At 46.9% G+C, this 17,816-nt stretch overlaps 6 protein-coding genes across 6 annotated transcripts; 2 read left to right on the top strand and 4 right to left on the bottom strand.

Annotated features, from left to right (window-relative positions):
* Positions 1-763: 763 nt before the first annotated feature.
* Positions 764-1,348, bottom strand: HD556DRAFT_1450517 (uncharacterized protein; the record flags this gene model as incomplete). Its single annotated transcript, XM_041307778.1, has 1 exon — positions 764-1,348. The coding sequence occupies one exon, from the start codon at positions 1,346-1,348 to the stop codon at positions 764-766; it is 585 nt and encodes a 194-aa protein (XP_041153136.1).
* A 1,966-nt stretch (positions 1,349-3,314) lies between these two features.
* On the bottom strand, positions 3,315-6,184 carry HD556DRAFT_1450516 (uncharacterized protein; the record flags this gene model as incomplete). Its single annotated transcript, XM_041307777.1, has 9 exons — positions 3,315-3,395; positions 3,472-4,071; positions 4,124-4,332; positions 4,386-4,489; positions 4,546-4,674; positions 4,722-4,771; positions 4,835-5,119; positions 5,172-5,408; positions 5,936-6,184. 9 exons carry the CDS (start codon positions 6,182-6,184, stop codon positions 3,315-3,317), a joined length of 1,944 nt encoding a protein of 647 aa, XP_041153135.1.
* Positions 6,185-6,351: 167 nt separating this feature from the next.
* Positions 6,352-7,042, bottom strand: HD556DRAFT_1450515 (uncharacterized protein; the record flags this gene model as incomplete). The annotated part of the gene is made up of 3 exons (XM_041307776.1): positions 6,352-6,763; positions 6,815-6,910; positions 6,963-7,042. The coding sequence occupies 3 exons, from the start codon at positions 7,040-7,042 to the stop codon at positions 6,352-6,354; spliced, it is 588 nt and encodes a 195-aa protein (XP_041153134.1).
* A 1,200-nt stretch (positions 7,043-8,242) lies between these two features.
* Positions 8,243-8,750, top strand: HD556DRAFT_1450514 (uncharacterized protein; the record flags this gene model as incomplete). Its single annotated transcript, XM_041307775.1, has 3 exons — positions 8,243-8,435; positions 8,483-8,552; positions 8,612-8,750. The coding sequence occupies 3 exons, from the start codon at positions 8,243-8,245 to the stop codon at positions 8,748-8,750; spliced, it is 402 nt and encodes a 133-aa protein (XP_041153133.1).
* A 655-nt stretch (positions 8,751-9,405) lies between these two features.
* Positions 9,406-12,447, top strand: HD556DRAFT_1456937 (uncharacterized protein; the record flags this gene model as incomplete). The annotated part of the gene is made up of 11 exons (XM_041308148.1): positions 9,406-9,606; positions 9,659-9,741; positions 9,839-10,013; positions 10,067-10,260; positions 10,319-10,484; positions 10,538-10,686; positions 10,737-11,131; positions 11,187-11,376; positions 11,443-11,565; positions 11,615-12,255; positions 12,305-12,447. The coding sequence occupies 11 exons, from the start codon at positions 9,406-9,408 to the stop codon at positions 12,445-12,447; spliced, it is 2,460 nt and encodes an 819-aa protein (XP_041153132.1).
* A 1,239-nt stretch (positions 12,448-13,686) lies between these two features.
* Positions 13,687-16,361, bottom strand: HD556DRAFT_1456932 (cytochrome P450; the record flags this gene model as incomplete). Its single annotated transcript, XM_041308147.1, has 10 exons — positions 13,687-14,298; positions 14,347-14,640; positions 14,692-14,868; positions 14,976-15,023; positions 15,076-15,134; positions 15,188-15,498; positions 15,617-15,687; positions 15,736-15,817; positions 15,873-15,916; positions 15,966-16,361. The coding sequence occupies 10 exons, from the start codon at positions 16,359-16,361 to the stop codon at positions 14,146-14,148; spliced, it is 1,635 nt and encodes a 544-aa protein (XP_041153131.1). The 3' UTR covers positions 13,687-14,145.
* Positions 16,362-17,816: the final 1,455 nt, after the last annotated feature.

Raw genomic sequence — 17,816 nt, 5'->3', positions numbered from 1 at the left:
TCAGTCAGTTGGGTGACTTCCGGTAGGCAAAAACAATGTAGAATATAATATTATTTCAAGGTGTGGCACGATGCCGGGTGACATTTCATCCGTTTGAAATTCATCCCCCCAATAAACCTTAAATCTGTACCTACTTCGTGCCTCCCCAGTCAATGACTTCCACTCTAACGCAACATGCAACCGTCATAATTAGGGCACTAATGATTGTTGATCAAAGCTCTCCAGCATGTTGCTGGCCGCAGTCCTCAACTCCTTCACAGCAATAGTGATCCCCTCTCCCTGCTCTAAACCTTGCATCAGCATCAGTAAATTCAAAAGTCCTCGATATTGTAAAATTGTATTCCGGTTGTTCAACATTCTCATTTCTCGCTCTTATGTGTCAAATTGAAAGGCTATGTAAGCCTATTTCACGGACAGTGGCTTTAGCGTTAGTCATCATATCTATGGAAGCTTGGAAACATGTGACAAAATTGTGACCTCTCAACTTCACCGCCGTCAAGGGATGATAGTGTATTTTTGTTACCGTTTTTCTCGGTTTTCATTATTGAGATATGGTCCATACTCTTTCGGGGCCATTCAAGGCCATTTCATAGAAGTTGATATGTACACTAGCCATCATATATAGGGATCCGCACGGGTATACCCTGGGGTGTCGGGGACCTGACCCGCACCCGCACCCGGCAAAAACCCGTACCCGCTCTGACGGGTACGGGTTTTCGGCGGGTACAACAAGCTCAGACCCGTACCCGCACCCGTGCAGGGTTTACCCGCGGGTACCATAGGTATCACCACCAGTGCTTAGCACATATGTCCAGCACACGTCAGCGAATGCTGACGTGACTCGAACATATGTGGATGGCACAAGAAGGAGGAGTGGAGGCACGGTCGAGGATGGTGGCGTCGGCATCGTGGATGGTGGTGTTGGCGTCGTGGATGGTGGCATTGGCGTGAAAGCTGGTGGTGGTGCGAGTGCTGGGCGCACAAAGATAGGCGCTGGCGACGTGACGCGTATGACGTCGTTGTTGTTGCTGGGGGTAGAGTCTTCAATGTGAGTACTCACTTTCAGCGTGCCCAAAGTCTCGTCTCCTCGAGTTCCTCTTTCCTCCTTCATCTCTATACCATCCCTTCTCCCTTCCTCGATTCTCTTGTCCTTTCGTCTTCGCGTGTCGTCCGCGTGTGTTTGCATCGCGTCAACACTTGTTGACGTGTTTCGGGCGCGCGCGCTGTGAACGTGGAGTTGGTGGACTTGGGAAGGCGCGTTAGGTGCCGGTGTTGGTGGTGGTGCCGGTTGTAGCGTGCACGCGGGAAGTATGGTGTCCGCTATTACTGATGCAGGAGGTGCTACCATTTATGGAAGGCACGGGTATAGCTGGGGTACGGGTAAGAGCGCGGGTCTTAGAATCCCGACCCATACCCGTACCCCAGTAGTACCCGTACCCGTGACCCGCGCGGGTTACCCGTACCCGTGCAGATCCCTAATCATATACATATTACCATACAATTGTGTGATATCACCGTGACTTTGTGCCATGACAGCTGTCAAGGGATGATAATGAATTTGCACCACCCTTTTGATGTGCCTCCACAATAAGGGTTGTCCATCGCTCACATCGATCAGCAGCAAATCGAAAATATGGTAGTACTTCGACGTCGTCCCATCACCATCGAACAAAAACAGCAACACAACAATAAATCCATTGAAGAATCATTCTATGTATGAATTAGTCTCAGTTATACAATACAATTGTCAGATCTTGGAGCAAATCACGCTTTCTCTCGTGTCTAATATCCCGACGGTCGTGTGCTCGACTTGGATGTACAGGCAATACTGTCATTTTAATGCATCAAAACAGGCTAAGTAGCCTAGTTTTGTGATGCATCAAGCTTGCTCATTGCGTGATGCATCATTAATGCATCAGGGATCTGACAGTTATGCATCATCCATCTGGTACATATTTGGGCTGCGCCGTCCATATTTAGCACTCGTCCATCCATATTCAGCGCGCTGTACCTATATATACCTTGCTCCCCAGCAATATTTTGCTTCCAGTAGTACCTTGTTCCTGGTGGTACCTTGCTTACCTACTCAAATCTTTGGTGTCCGGTTACTCAGTATTCAGTTTGGTAGGCCTCTTGCCATTCCTACTCGAATCCTTTGGCGTCCAGCCACTCAGCATCCATTTTAGTAGGTCTCTTGCTGTCCTAGTTGTCCTTTCATATTAGTAATAGGGCAGGTCCCATCAATGACGCAATTTTTGAGCTGTGAATTTGCTAAGTCCCCAACTCCGTCATTCTACCAAGGTTTTCCATTTGAATTCACTAAGTCCTCAACTCTGCCATTCCGCCAAGGTTTTCCGTCTCGTACGTTACACAGTACATCACAATTAAGTTGCTGTAGCATACTATAATCAAGCATATTTTTTGTACTTGGACCAAATCAAACTGTTTTCAGAAAGTCAAAACAATGAAGTTATATTGCAGAGTGCAGCACAATATTTAGTACAGTGTACAATCACCAAGATGTAGAGGTACATTAACAAGATATTTAAGAGTGACGAGCCCTTCTATAGAGTTTATCAGTATTATCCACCTTTGCACAGGAACAGATGAACATACTTCCGTGAGTCCGTGGGGCAAGCACGATGTGTGTGGACACCAATGTCGTTATCACGTTGTAGAAACTACTTTACTGAGAGGAACAAATGAAGATCGCTCCTAACTGATATATTTGTGTTGTGGTCTTTGCACTGCCTAGTCTGCTATACTTGCCTGACAAGTGCGTTTGACCCAGGGGTCTGCGATCTGGGAATAGTCTTGGGGGTAAGTGAGTGATGTGTGATCAATAGTCCGAGCGCGGGAAACAATGTCCGAAGGTATAATTACGATGTCCTATACAAAAGCGTCGGGTCCGATGTTTTCGGGGTTTTGGGCTATCGGGTTTGGGTTTGGGTCTTTCGGAAACTAATAGTAACGCTATAGCGAGCATCGGAAGAGCGAGCGGTGTGCGCAATAATAACAATGACTGATATGGATAATGAAAGAGCGATGATATTCGCAATATCAACTAAGAACTACGAAATATCGGGTTTGACCACTAAGCGTCGGGGAACTGCTCCCCTCTACTTGGATAATGAATAATGCTCGAGGTCAGTCCAATATATATGTAAGTACGTAGAAATGCGGAACCCGTAGGCGAAAGTAGCGGCGGAGTATTTCGGATCCGAAGTACATGTAAATAAACATGAGGCGCTGCAGACTATGGGAAAACATGTAATAGCGCTGGCTACGACGTGAGTAATGTGCGAAATAATGAACTACACACCTAGTGGGGCTAGCAAGACGGAACGGGACACGGATAGGACAAGTGCGCGGGAAAACATCGGGTCTGATGCGGCCTAAACGTCGGGTTGGCGGGTTAGCGTCGGATAACATCAGGAAGTGATTAGCATGTGACGGGTATTTGACGTGTACTGTAAAATAGCTCGATACGAGCCCAGCGCCAGCTCGTGTCCTACAACGTTCTCGGGGATTGAATGGAACATTGTTACGGACGCGGAGACGAGGCACATGTGCTGCTGGAGGGTCTAGTATTGTAGATGGACCCATAGATAAGGTAGGAGCTGGGGGGTTTTCAACATGCCATCTACGCACCCCACGGCGAGGATGGACCTCCGGTTGGTTAGCAAGCGAATCACCTTTGTGGTTATTCTCTCCTTCCTCGCTATGCATGGACGAGACGGCAGGAAGAAGAACCTCTATCTCTTGATGTGGGCGATCACTGCCAGGAGATGTTGGATTGGTGAGGTTATTGGGAAGTCGTACAGGTGAATCCGACAATTGGTTGGTGTCATGGGTCACTAACCAGTCAGGTATCCCACCTACCATGGTGGTGAAAGCGTGGGGATTGAAGGCTGAGAAATCGGCGGTCCCCACTACAATGGGGTCCCATGCGGCCGCAGAGTGAGAATCACGACGCAACTCTGCAGCAAGTGATAAATGATCGCTTGCTCCAGTCATGCTGACTAGCCCACTCGATGCATCAGCAGTATCCAATGGAGTATGTGAGCTGCTCTACATGCGCAATGAGACACATTCTGATGTATATTGATAGGCTATTACTCACCGCATTATCTCCAAAATGCTCACCGGCTTGGGGAGTCATTCGATACAGGTCACTTGTATTAAGGCTGGGTACCAGGAGATCCTCGACTCGATTCATACTACCCTCCCCAGTGCTCTTTTCCCACTCATTGGCTTCGTCGCTGTCCAAGTCTGACAAGGACTCTTCATCTTCATCACTTGCCAATTCATGAGGTAGGGTAGATTCAAATACTAGTTGGGAGAAGGTAAGGTTGGGCTCTGAATGTATAGAAACTCGAACTTACCGAGAGCATTTTGCACGAACGCTAGAAAGGCAGCTTGCATTGCATCAAAATCTTTGTAAGCATGATTGAACTGGGCGCCGCTTTGAAGTTCGCCAATGTGGTAACTTGACTAATGATGAGCACAGCCTCCGTTGAGTGTGTAAATGCTAGCACTACTCACTTGAACACTGATGCTTCTCCTGTTGTAGGATCGCGACCTCCCATGAGAACGGTAAACTTCCAGCCACCTGTAATATGGGCGAGATACTTGAGGATGCGGTTGAGCATTGGGCCCAGCTCACGGATTGCCCTACAGAGGATCAGTAATGTGAGGCTTGATTGATAAATGGTATGTACTTGACTTTCATCTTGTCATCAATTTTCGGTGTCTTCCCAGACTTCAAATCCTGACGCTTTTTTCAGAATCTTGCTTTGGCCTTCTGATACTTCCTGTCAATATCGGCTTTGACGGATTCACTTTCCTCTGAGTACATACGCCGTGTGATCTCATGGTGCTTGTTCAGCTTGGGGCCTCTGCTGGTAATGTTCTCTGTTGCAATTGCAGCGTCTGCAGTATGCTTGACCTTTGCTTCATAGAATTTATGCGAGTAAATATCGATCTTTTGTGGGGCGCGTGTGCCTTTGAGTTCCACACCTCCACCCAATACGGCATCAAATTTCAGCACACCCCTGGCCCCCTTTGAGCGACCAAGACGTGCCGGATTGACCTTCCACCTATACCAAGTGACAAGTTGCTGTCCAAAATCAATTAGTACGCCCTATCCAGTTTTCATACATGTGACTTACCTGCTGACGCACCTCAACCGCCTTCGCAAGAGCATTGGTTTCATCCGGGGTGAGAACATGGTCAGCTGGCATGTCTTTGAAGATGACTTGTTCCTCAGGCCACTTTTCGAACCATAGAGCCCATATGCTCGTGAAAAATTCGTCGAAATTCTTGTCTGCGGCACTCTCACAGAATTTGGACATGAAGCTCAAAAGATATTCCTCCTGCTCTGGAGTGGTCCATTTTTTGCCTGGCATCTGGCATAACCCCCATAGCAAGGTCAGTTTTTTTTTCAAATAAAAGCAAAGCTTGGGGTGCACTTTGACGGTATGTAGGTGATAACGACAACAGGTGATATTCCACCATGGTGATCCTCGAGTACGGTAATCCCTCAATTTCCTAATTCCTCAGGCCGCTTCTTATTGAGAGTATATTCCCAGACTTTCACTAATTTAACAAAATTATGCATGCAAGAAAAGTTGTCTAGTTCTACGCTAGATTTACACATATCACACCGCCACGCTCTCGCTCTCTCGCTTTACGCATGCACTGAACGGCTCCCTCATCTATCCCCTGAAAAAACAAATCAACTGTGGTGATAAACGATCTTCAGACAGAATATCTCACCTTCGTGACTTCTTCACAGAAAAATATTCTGTTAGTGTTCGTTTTGGTGTGTGCGTCTGTTGATATAAGGTGTTCATAATGATGAAAATTTGAATCCTCTTGCTCGCACAGTGAGCATATGTTCCTGTCTTTACACGACCAAACAGGACGAACGTACTCGATGACGGCATCGAATAGCTTCAGCAAGCAATGCCTCCTGCAGCCCAGACAGTGCTTGATCATCGGGTATGTCTGCGAAGTGCACAGTACGTTCAGGCCAAGTCGTGAACCAGTGTGAATATACATTCTCCCAAAAATCATCCTGTTCTTCCACTGACCCAGAGCGAGCAATCTTAAATGCAGACAAAAATGTTTTGAGCATATCGCGCTGGTCACGCGTGAGGACAGCAATCTGCGACATGGACATGGTGAGAGGAGAGCAAAATCAAGTTGTGGGATAGCGCCATAACCTGACCTACAGAGACCATACACGTCTTCGCAAAAAGATCTGCACATAGGTACATTTCATGTTGTCATCGCTAATCATAGTCCCACGGACAAAGATAGAAGCGCAGGCTCTACATGGTAGGTACACTAGATGGGGAACTTGTACTCCTGGTACCACAACTCACCTTCTATGAAGGCAGCCGCTAATTCACCATCTCCGCCTTCCGCCAGACGCAACAAGATGTCTTCCACCATTCCTATCATTTCCCTCATGAACTTGCAGATGCCTTCTGCAGCACGCCACTTGTTACAGACACCGCACATCTGAAGGATACCATCCAGCCCACGGTTGGCTCTGTCAAGAAAGTCTTCAAAGTTTGTAATAGCGCGTTCGAAGACAGATCTGTCTCTGCTCCCGGTAGGATATAGCTCGGGGTCAGGCATGGTCTTGGAGTACTCATCCACGAGGAGGTCGAAGAATCTTCGTGGGGCTTTGATATGCGTCATGAAGTCGTCCTTGGCATACTTGACCATGGCAATGCAGTCTTGTAAAGTTTCGCTGTTACCAATGTCAGACGTGTCGAGACATGTAAGTCAAAGCAGCACATACATCGGTTCGTCTTCATCATCTGAAAGATCGTTGACTTGACAGGCTTTTTTTTCTTGGCGTACCTGATGCCGCTTTGCCAGTATAACCTCTCGACACCTGGGGTCTTTCGGTCAAGTTGACTCAGAGATACCGTCAGTTTATTACTTACTTTAGATAGTGTCGACGATGCTTGTCTCTCACAGCTTGTACTCTATCTTGATGAGTTTTATGAATAGTCGGGCATACCATAATGATGAATGTAGTGACTGCGAAGTAATGTTGTATGGTGAGGAGAAAAAGAACGAAGCATTTATATGAAGCACTCACATTTGTTTGGACCAAAACAATGAGTCTTCGATTTGTTGAAGCATTCGTGAGGATGGTCGGACCATAACACAATATTAAGACAGTGTGTGCGAGAGAGACCTACCAGCTAGGTGGGATGCTAGTATTTTGAAAGATACATGTGAGTGTGATGTGTCGCGGTAGTACTACCTCGTGATAAATATCACCCTGGACTTACATAGCATTTGAATGCCTGAATCCCCCTAACTTCTATGCATGCGAGTGAAGTCAGTAACTGGATCCAAAAAGGTTGGACCATAATCATGTGGGACGATCAGCAATCAGCTGCGTAGATATTGGAACAAAATAACTAAATGGCAGGTTGTCTCGTAGATTACTGCGGTATTTCACTGAGATCTATTCAACCAAGATACAGGCCTGCAATGACAAGAACATTATGTTGTAGGACTGCGGTAGGACCAAAACATGCGGTAGGACCATAATATAGAATTAGGCGTTATTGGTTCTGTTGTTGGCACGTGCAACTGTGAACCAGCCGCCTTGTCTGAGAAGGGAATGTATTATCCCCTTCTCAGACAAGGCGACTGGCATTGGTAGTGGTTACCATTTTCTGGAGTCGACAGTATCAACGGGAAAGTGAGTTCTAACACATCTTCATCTAACACGTCTCCAAATACCAATAGTGCCAGCAACATTTCTAATAACACCAATACCATGGTAGTGGCACAAACGAGGTGTTACCATTTTCTGGAGTTGACAGTATCGACGGGGAAGTGAGTTCTAACGCGTCTTCGTCTAATGCGTCTTCGTCTAACATGTCTCCAACTTCGTCTAAAGCGTCTCCAACTTCATCTAATAGGTCGAATACTTCTTTTTTAAATGACCACTCCGATATTCCAGTTTCAGCAGGTCAAATGTGTTGTATGGCTTCATCAAGCCTTTTCTAGCTCCTCCTGTTTCTTCTGGCTAGTACCGTACTTGCCGGCAATTCAGTAAGTAAATCAGATTCACTGTATGGTCTTAGTTTTATCCAAGTTTCTAGTTTCAGCAAATTGAATGCGCTGTATAGTTTTGCCAGGTCTTTTATAGAGCCATAGCGTCAACAGGTGGGTCACTTTCCTTGCCATTCTTACACTGACCAACATGTCAGTCAAAGTACCATTCTTCATCGAACACGTCTCATTTTCACCTATCGCCGTCAATAATGCAGTCTCCACAGCGCCAAAGGAGCTCACATTCGTCTACGATGGCACTCCTGAATTCGAGCAGGCAGCACGATCGATGGCAGATGAGTGCCTGCTTTCATACTATAATGGCATCTATTACAATCTTCCAGGTGCGTTAATGGCAGTGGAATTTCTCTCATTGCTAACAGTATTTCAGAACAAGTCAAAGACAAGCAATTACTCTTCTATGTCATTCGCGGTTCCCACATTGGTGTAGTCACTGGCTGGTGAGCGCAGTTTTGTTATGAATATTTATTATATTTATCAAACATTTGAACACTAATAGGGAGAATGCATTGAACTGCGTCCTGGGTGTTAACAAGCCTGAATATCACGAAGTTGTATCTATTGCGCTCGGGGAGCAACTGGTGAGGGAGGCGATTGATAAAGGCCAAGTAGAGATGGTAGATCCCTGGGGGCTCTGATAGTTAGGCCTGTTCTATTAGTATTACTATTTGTCAGTCGCGCTGTAGGGTCTTATGAAATTCGGGTGTCCATTACTATTTGTCAAGTCGCGCTGTATTCGTGTGCCTGAGGTTTTGAAACGTTTGTGGTCCTCAATTCCCACAGTGACAGTCAACATTGACCCAATCAGTTCCTTGCCAGCAGTAGCGTGCCATGGATGAATCATCACAGACCGTTCAGGCCGTACCTCTTTCATGCTCACTCCGTCAGTTAAATAGCCGTGGGCGCGGACAAGGTCGTGGGCGATCAAATTCAGACATACCAAGCCGAAAGCGCGCTCGACTAAATCCCTACACACCCACGAATCCACATTCCAAAGCACCCATCCATACCTCTGTCACATTTGCATCACGTCGAGAAGGCGATTTGATTGTATCTAAACAGAAAATCCTAGGGACCACATCCATATTGTCATCCTATGAACCTGACAGCCAATATGCTGTTTCAGGAGAGGATTTCTCTGATTTTCCCTATGATTGCGAGGAACCGGAACCATCTGTATTACTAGATGAGAGTGCAAGGTGTAAGCAAACGGCTGCAATATGTTTTATTTAATGATAAGTAATTGTTCTCATTGATCAAACAAGACATTAGGACCATCCCCTTCTCATCTGGATGAAGGAACGTGATTTTTTTCTAGCGGAAATTCTGCGACACGATGGACGCGGAGATCACACTTCTGACACATGTCCTGGATGTCGATGTCTGACATTTACACCCCCACGATATCGATGCCAGGAGTGTCTGGATGCGCAATTGTACTGTGGCACCTGTATCATCCAGAATCACATACGGTTACCTACCCATCATATTCATGTCAGTTTATTTTCTCAATTGTGAAAGCACTGATAGCTCATTAGCTTCTTAGAAATGGAATGGTCAATTTTTTGAGCGTGTTTCATTGAAAAGCATGGGCCTTCGCGTACAGCTGGGTCACGCAATCGGCGAGCGGTGCATTCAACGACGATTTTGTTCTCATCGATGCCAATGGTATTCATGAAATTGGGCTGGACTTCTGTGGCTGCACGACCTCCCAGACACATACTAGGCAACTACTGCGTGCTGGTTGGTTTCCGTCGACTTCTACTAATCCACGAACGGCCGCAACATTCCGTGTTCTTCATCAATACCATATTCTGTCTTTTGAGTCAAAGGCTTCCGCATATGAGTTTTATCACTCGCTGGTTCGCTTAACGGACAACACAGGCTTGACCAAACGAAAAGTAAGTTTTAATCTCACTAAGTGTGAATTTTTCAGTTCACAATGTCGTTTCAGGATCATTATGAATCTTTCATGCGCATGGTCCGTGAATGGCGTCACTTGGTGATGTTAAAGCACTCAGGACGCGGCCATGATCCAAGTGGTGTGGCGGGTACTTTGGAGGGTCAGTGTGCTGTGTTATGTCCTGCATGTCCGCAGCCTGGGAAAAATCTCCCGGACAATTGGCAAGATGCTCCAAAGGCCAAAGAGTGAGTCCGATATATATCACAAGGTGGTCAGGACTCGAGAGCGCTGATCATATCTCAGTTGGCTATATGGACTTTTTCTGGTGATTGATGCCAACTTTCGTCTGAAAAGACGTGTGGTATCGTCCGATGAGATTGATCCCAGCCTTTCACGAGGTTGGGCTTATTTTGTAGAGGAGGCATCTTACAAGTCTCACATCTCAGACAGGGCTGAAGATACACAAGAGGTACGTTTCTTCACCGCTTGGGTCAAGATGCTGTCTGACATTCTAACTTGCAGAAAAGCATGTGCTCCAGCCACAACGCTGTGAACATGGCAGACACCAAATTATCTCAAGGACTTGCGGCAATGGGAGTAGGTACTGTTGATTGTGCGCGTCATAATATGAAGTGTCCCAATGGAGTCGGCGACCTTCAAAAGGGAGAAAAGTGGGTTTTTTCTCACTAATTTTATGGTCTGATCTAACAAACACGATCAGGTATCTGAACATGGATTATCTGTTTTTCTCTACACTACGACACTCCACGGTAGATGTCTTGAATGTGTCATATGACATCGCTTGTCAATGGCACAAGCATCTTTGGTCACGCATGCTGTCTTTGCCACCTTCCCACCACTTGAACTATCTTACGAGGACGATCCGCTTCTTTGTGCCCAAGTTCCATCTCCCTGCGCACGTCTCCAAGTGCCAAACAATTTTTTCATTCAACTTTACTCACTTTGTTGGGCGCACGGATGGCGAGGCACCAGAGAGAGGATGGTCCAATATCAATCCTGTAGCTTCAAGCACGAAGGGTATGGGTCCAGGCTGTCATCGAGACACACTAGACAATCATTTTGGCGACTGGAACTGGAAAAAAGTAGTTGGACTCGGTGAGCTCTAGTTGCGCAGTATTATGTACACAAAAACTAATAGAGTTGGTTTTAGGATCGTCGCTTTTATTCAAGATAAAAGAAGCCCAGACAGAAAAGGCCGAGCATGGTGCTGCCTTCGAGGAGTTTGATAGTGTCATCACGTCTGAAAATCACGTGGCCTGGAAGGTTGAAATGGAGGCATGGGAGGAAAATCCAAATGATACGATGGTTTCCAACCCATTACAGCTGAAAGGCATTGGCGAGTTTGATTTGATCTCTTTGGTGTACCCTACTTGACATATAAATCGACCAGCGATTACACAAGCAAGTGCACGCTTGAACTTAGCCCAGCTCAAGGCTGAGGATCTCGAACGTGGTGTAGATCTTTCACTTCACCCTGATGTATCGCCAAGTGTACTCATCGCATCAGGCATTGACCTTGAAGAAGAACAGTGAGTGATTAGCACATGTCTCGCTCACCATACTAAAACGCTCTACAAGGCGGCACTTGAAGGCCATAGCCGACAACATGGGTATTCATGCCACGGATACACAGAAGTTGAGTATCCTCCGCATGAGGATGTCTCTTCGTCGAAAGACCAAATCTTGGAGGCGGACCCAGCTTCTATATGTACCATCGGTGCAAGTACTTGTCAACACGTCAGCAACCAGTGCTCTTGAAAATGCTGAGCTTATGAAGCTGTGGCTCCCGTCCGCATTGAATGGTAATGCTTGTGATTCGCACCTCCAACACATCGAGTGGGAATTGCGATTCGCGCAAGCTCACAACGCTTTAGAAGAGCTTAGGCAGTGCCTCCATGTACACTGCTCCCTCTTGAATTTCAAGAGGGAATGGATTCGGGGCCAAGGGGCCAATACTCGGGCTCAAAACGCGCTCGCACGTATACATGCTAGGCAGGCGGCGTGCATGAAGCACTATAGGACTGCATGGGGGGCTCTCAAATCTCTCGCACAGATTCTGAAGAAGGTAGATTGGCGTGGACGGTTGCAGGACCTCTCTGATGACGACGTGAAGCCACTCATCGACCCATTTGCCACTCAGGGAGAGGGAAGGCGAAGACTGACGTGGATTTGGATGATGGATGGTATGGACAATTGCGCAGATGGTGGGGATGTTGATGGTAAGGTTTCCGATCCATTTTTCATGGGATTAATCTCAGCGTTTGCCAGGTGTTCGTGTTGAATGGTGCAAATCCCGTGCCAGGGTGCTTCGCTGGGCTGAAGAAGTGGACCTTCTCCAGGAGGAGATGCGCCGGGTTTTGCTATTTTTCAATTGGCAGGCAAATTGGTGGGAAGGACAGGGAGTCCTCTAGGTCCATGAGTCCACCCCCTGCGATGGAGAAGAACCAGGAACTGCTGCCCGCCGTGAGGCTGTTGCCCAGGATGAAGGCTTGCGTGCTTATGTGTCTAGGCAAGCCAATATTCGCCGTCGCCTCGCTGCCCATTTTGACCGCATATGGGCCCCATTCACTTCTCCTCAAGACATACTGGGCAATCCGACTGCCACGCTCCCGTTACCCGATTTAACAATCCCTGATATGCCCTGATGCTTCGGATTTTCTGTCGATTGTTGGTACCTACTTAGTGTACCTTGTATTACATCACTAGTACTGAATGAAGTTGCCGGTCTTAAAATTGCCGGTTCTAAGTTACCTTAAAGTTACTGGGGCCCAGACCAAAGTATAGGCCCCTGGTAGGGTACTATGGCATCAAGGCACTCAAGGGCACTCGAGTCTGATAGTGAGCATGGTTTAATGCATCAATAATGCATCGGGAGGCTTTGTAATGTACATAGTTGATGCATTAGCTATCACTGGACACCAGCAGACTTGATGCATCAATGCTACAGGGACTTGTGCTACAAACCAAAATTTTCACAGTATACATGATCTTATTTAGCAGGAGCAGAATTATATCCTTCTGTAGTTCACACGGCTACAATATCAAGGAATCATGTGTTCACTGATGTGCATCTCCGCTCTCGCCAGGCGCTACTCCAGAGTTTCCAGAAAAATATCCACATTTCTGATGAGCTGCTCGAGATCAGATTTTGAAGCAATCTGCATATACTTCTTTGTGCCGTCCACAAGAACAAGGAGCTCGAAACAGCGTGTGTTGCGAAAATCATCTGGAATATAGCTCCATGCGCTTCTCATCACATCCCAACACTGCTGCTCTGTAATAGAGCCGAGCGATGTAACCGACATCTGTTCAGGTGCGATTCGAAGGAGGATACCAGCTATGTAAAAGGCATGCTGACTGATGTCGCCGCGGAGCTTCGCGCAGATCTCATTCTATCCAAACCGTCAAAAAGTACCTTATATACTCGCCTACTCGCAGAAATTGTCGAAAACGAGGTCCCGTCGTTTTTGGAGTGCGGATGTCATGCGGATGTGAGATAACTGTTGCACGCACTTCTTCAATACAACTCTCGTCTCGACAAACAACACCCTCCTGAGTAGCTTTACTCCCTATTTACTTCTATTTATTTTAGGTATACTCAGTTACATGTTGACGGCATCAGGCAATTGACCTGAGGGACTTACATACATTTCAACTCTGGGCGAAAGACCATTGGCAAGCTTGATGTCGGTGTTAATTTTCTTCCATACCCAATTGTCGGTACGATACGCAGTTACGTACCTTTCTCAATACCACACCATAGTCGCGTGATTACCTCGCAACTGCCAAAGATCCTCCACAACTGTGTGGATTTATGAAGCTCGGGGCGTTACTAAGTAGCTTGAACTTGGGGCCCGGGGTCTGAACCATCCACGCGCAAATGAACATATGCGCGGTATTCTATCATATCGCGGATAAGCTCGAGGGAAGGTAGTGCTTTGCATTACAAGTGCTTAATACAACTTGAAAGTTTCTGGAGTACAAGCTGAGTGGCCATGGCAGGTGCCTAGGTCGGGTAGTATGAGCGGACAAAATTCCTAATGATTTCAAGCAAAGTGATCAAATTGATATTTTATGTCAACCAGCCTTCAAAGGTCCAGCGCAACCAATCATTCATACCGACGAACTCTCAAAGGCACTCCAGTACCATCCTCTCCAGCAACCCGTGGACGAAGTAAGATTCCCCTGACAATTTCGACGGGGGTATCTTGTCCATCTCGCATCTCAAACACGAAGTTCTTCACCAGAACAGATAAAACCGCCTATATCACAGTGAATAACGTCCAAAATTACTGACTCGCATCACTCACCTTGAATTCCATGATCGCAAAATCTTTTCCAAGACACGCCCTCGGGCCATCAACAAATGTCAGCAGATGCCTGTGACCTTGGACTTCCTTGGCCTTCCCACTGATGCCGTCTTCAGTCAGCCAACGGTCAGGTTTAAATTCCTTTGCGTGAGGTCCCCAGATGATCGAAGAGCGGTTGATTGCCCCGATTGATATCGTGATCAATGTCCCTTTCGCTATAGATATACTATCCGTCATGTTGCCGGACGCCGTGCGCACAGGTTCGCTCAAGGGAATAACGTCATCTGCCGCTGCCTGTAGACTTAAAGTTGTCGTGTCTATTCACATGTAGACATACACACTCACAAGACGAGTGGATTCTGGCACGGGAGGATGAAGTCGTAGGGTTTCATGCACAACCGCATCCAGGTACAGGAGGTTGGCCTTTAATTGGTCATATGTCGGATCAGGGCCAAAGGCAAGCAGTTCCTCTCTGAGCCTGGTTTGAACATCGGGGTGTCGTGATAGCTCGATTAGCGCCCACTGATCAACGCATGAATAAAGTGCGCAGAAGTAATTATGCAGTAAACTCACCGTAAGACTGACTGTAGACGAAGAGTCAGCAAGTGTGATAGCAGCGGGTAAGAAACTGACTCACTGGATGTCGTCTCATAACCCGCGAGAAGCAAGACCTTCATCTGCAGGATGTGAGCTCGCAAATCATGGCTGTGATGCATCGTCTCCACGGACCTGAGCCACTACTTCCTCCGCCGACATATGAAGCTCGGCATCCTGACCTTCAGATTTAACTGATCACCACATTAATAAATAAAAACTACGATCATTATCTCGAAAAGCATACTCAACAATCCGATGAGGGAATTCTCCTCGCCTCCCTGACTGATATCCGCGTCCTTCTCCCGGCGGCTGCGAATCAATAACTCGTTAGATATTTGTTCCATGGTTATGCCAAGTTTCTTGAACAGATTCTTCCGCTTGTTGGGGATAATCTTGAGAATGATAGGAAATACTGATGCAAGCAGGATAAAAGCTTTGTGCACTGCTGAAGGTTGGTTGCTTCCGAATGTATTAAACGCTTCGGCCACGCTGACGCGCTTTCCATCGAGCGAACCAAAATCATGGGAGAAACCAGCAATGCCAACTGTGTCCAAACTGATGTTTCGTCAGTTCAAGGCGTCAATGACAAAATATCTTTGCGTACGATATATGATTCATCCTTTGAGTCGTTTCGATTAGGAATGGCACTTGCTAAGTCAGAAAAGCTACGCACCAGTTCTGGACCTCGATGACTGCATCGTCATCTTTGCTCGATTCTATAATAGTATCCCATTTTCCTTTGGCCTGTGAGGTATGATATTAAGTTCAGAGATGAACACCACAAATCCTCACCTTGTACGCTGAGTCATAAAACACCGATGTGAGTTTTCGAATCGCCGCATTACTGAATGCTGGTGTGAGGGCCTTCCGCTGCCTAATTCGCGGGTGGTAGGTAAGTCGCTTGCGCAAGGACAAGAGCTGAACAGTACCTTCTGTGAGTTTCGCCCTGAGCCCATAGTAGCCCTTTGCCAACCTGACAGGAGATATAAAAAAGACGATTCAAGATGATGATATCAACATACTGATGACTCCAGAAACGCCAACGTAAGGGGCGTCTTCACATAAGTCCATGTCTCTCGAGTGTAGAAATGTGCAATAGCTTTCGGATCACACAGCACGACGTTAGTCTGCCCGAGGACGCTCGGAGTCATATATGCTACCCCATATTCCGTCGCCCAACGTTCATAGATTGCAGCTCTGTCGTGAGATGAGCCAATGTCGCGCGAAACGCCATATACGAGGCTGGTACGAGGCGGACCCAACAGTTGAGTCGTCTTCACTCGCCAGCGAAGCATCCTTAACACTTTGACAAGGGCCCATAATGCAGCAAATGAACCAGCAACATTAAATGCGCCACGCGAATGTACGGTTGTCCAGAGACTTAATGGAGAGGGTACAGGGATGGTAAATATGTTCATCGTTATGTTTGGTTCGAAGTGGGATCTATTGGGAGATCATGTATAGGTTGTCGTTTCTGGATGCTAACAACGTCGTGTGCTATGGCTTCGTACAGGCACAGGACTGTGCCCGACTGCGCTTGTTTCGTCAGCAGGGATTATTCATAACAGGCTAGCCGAACCTGACTCAAGATAAGATTGTGAGCACTAGTACTTGCAACTCAGTACTCAGTACCTGAATGGGCGGGAGTGAATAATAAAAAACCATCGTGATGGGTGCAAATATTGAGCGGGATCCTTGGAGCTCAAATTAAAATTGATACTATAAAAGCATCGGCTAAAGTACCTTAGAAAGTTTTGCTGAGGTTCAGATCGCTCATCGGCATGCAGTCCGAGTCGGAGTGTGAAACACAATGCCTGCTCTGCACCTTCGTCGGTTTGCACGCCTACAGACCATCTCTCAAATGTTAACCGTCACGCCAGGACAGCAGGAGGTGGATGGAATTGCCAGCTGCTCCTCATACTCATGGAAGGCGGAGACGGTGAAGGGGAGGGGCCATGACTCCATTTCGTAACATAACGTGCCTATGCGCACCAACAAGGCTCAAGCTCGTCGACTTCCTTGTGGAGCATCCGGCAGATTGTGGAATTCTATTCGCGATCGAAAGCAAGAAATCCGGTAAGTATTGCAGTGTTTCGGACCTGGGTCACCCATCAAGCAAGGACAATGGGGTACATCCACGGTGCAATTGCGAGGCTTATCTTACAACTACAGTGGAAGAAATTTGAGACCCATAGTGATTCCTGGCAGGAGATTATGAATGTCCTGCTCAGCTGCAGTCTCGTGTCACGCAACAGAAAACTCACTCTGGATAGTCGAAGGTGATCATAATCTCCTGCTCAGCTGCAGTCTCGTGTCACGCAACAGAAAACTCACTCTGGATAGTCGAAGGTGACAGACAGAATACACAACATGGAACTCGACGTCCGGGGCCACCACCATCATCTTTCCTTGATGTTGCGTTGTATTGCCTTACTCGCAGGATGACGCTACAAAATGATGGAGTACACAACGGTTCGTACACCGATTTCTCTCAGGTAAAACTTGTGTTTTTTCATGTACAGGGTGCAGGCTTAGTAGTATTGACAAAAAGTATCTGTGTTGTTGGTCTTCCAAGGCGTCACTTCCATCCACATTATCTAGCACTCATCTCCTTGGCTCGTCACTTCTGGAACTTGATTTCTCGATACCGCCTGCCAGAAAATGACTCCATGCCACAAGAGCAGCTAATGGGGTTTCTTTACACGTCGTGCTCAATCAACCTCGCCTATGTATCCCGCAACTAGTACCGCACCCGACCAGCCGATGCCAAAAGCATACATTGGAAGAAGACGAGCAAATCGACCAGAATGTCAATGCCATAATAAATTTATCAGCTTTGCGGACACTACTTGTCACAATCCATGGGTGTCAAT

This window comes from Suillus plorans (assembly GCF_016647745.1).
Source record: "Suillus plorans strain S12 chromosome Unknown HD556scaffold_106, whole genome shotgun sequence".
Lineage (NCBI taxonomy): Eukaryota > Fungi > Basidiomycota > Agaricomycetes > Boletales > Suillaceae > Suillus > Suillus plorans.
This window is presented reverse-complemented; position numbering and strand designations above follow the sequence as displayed.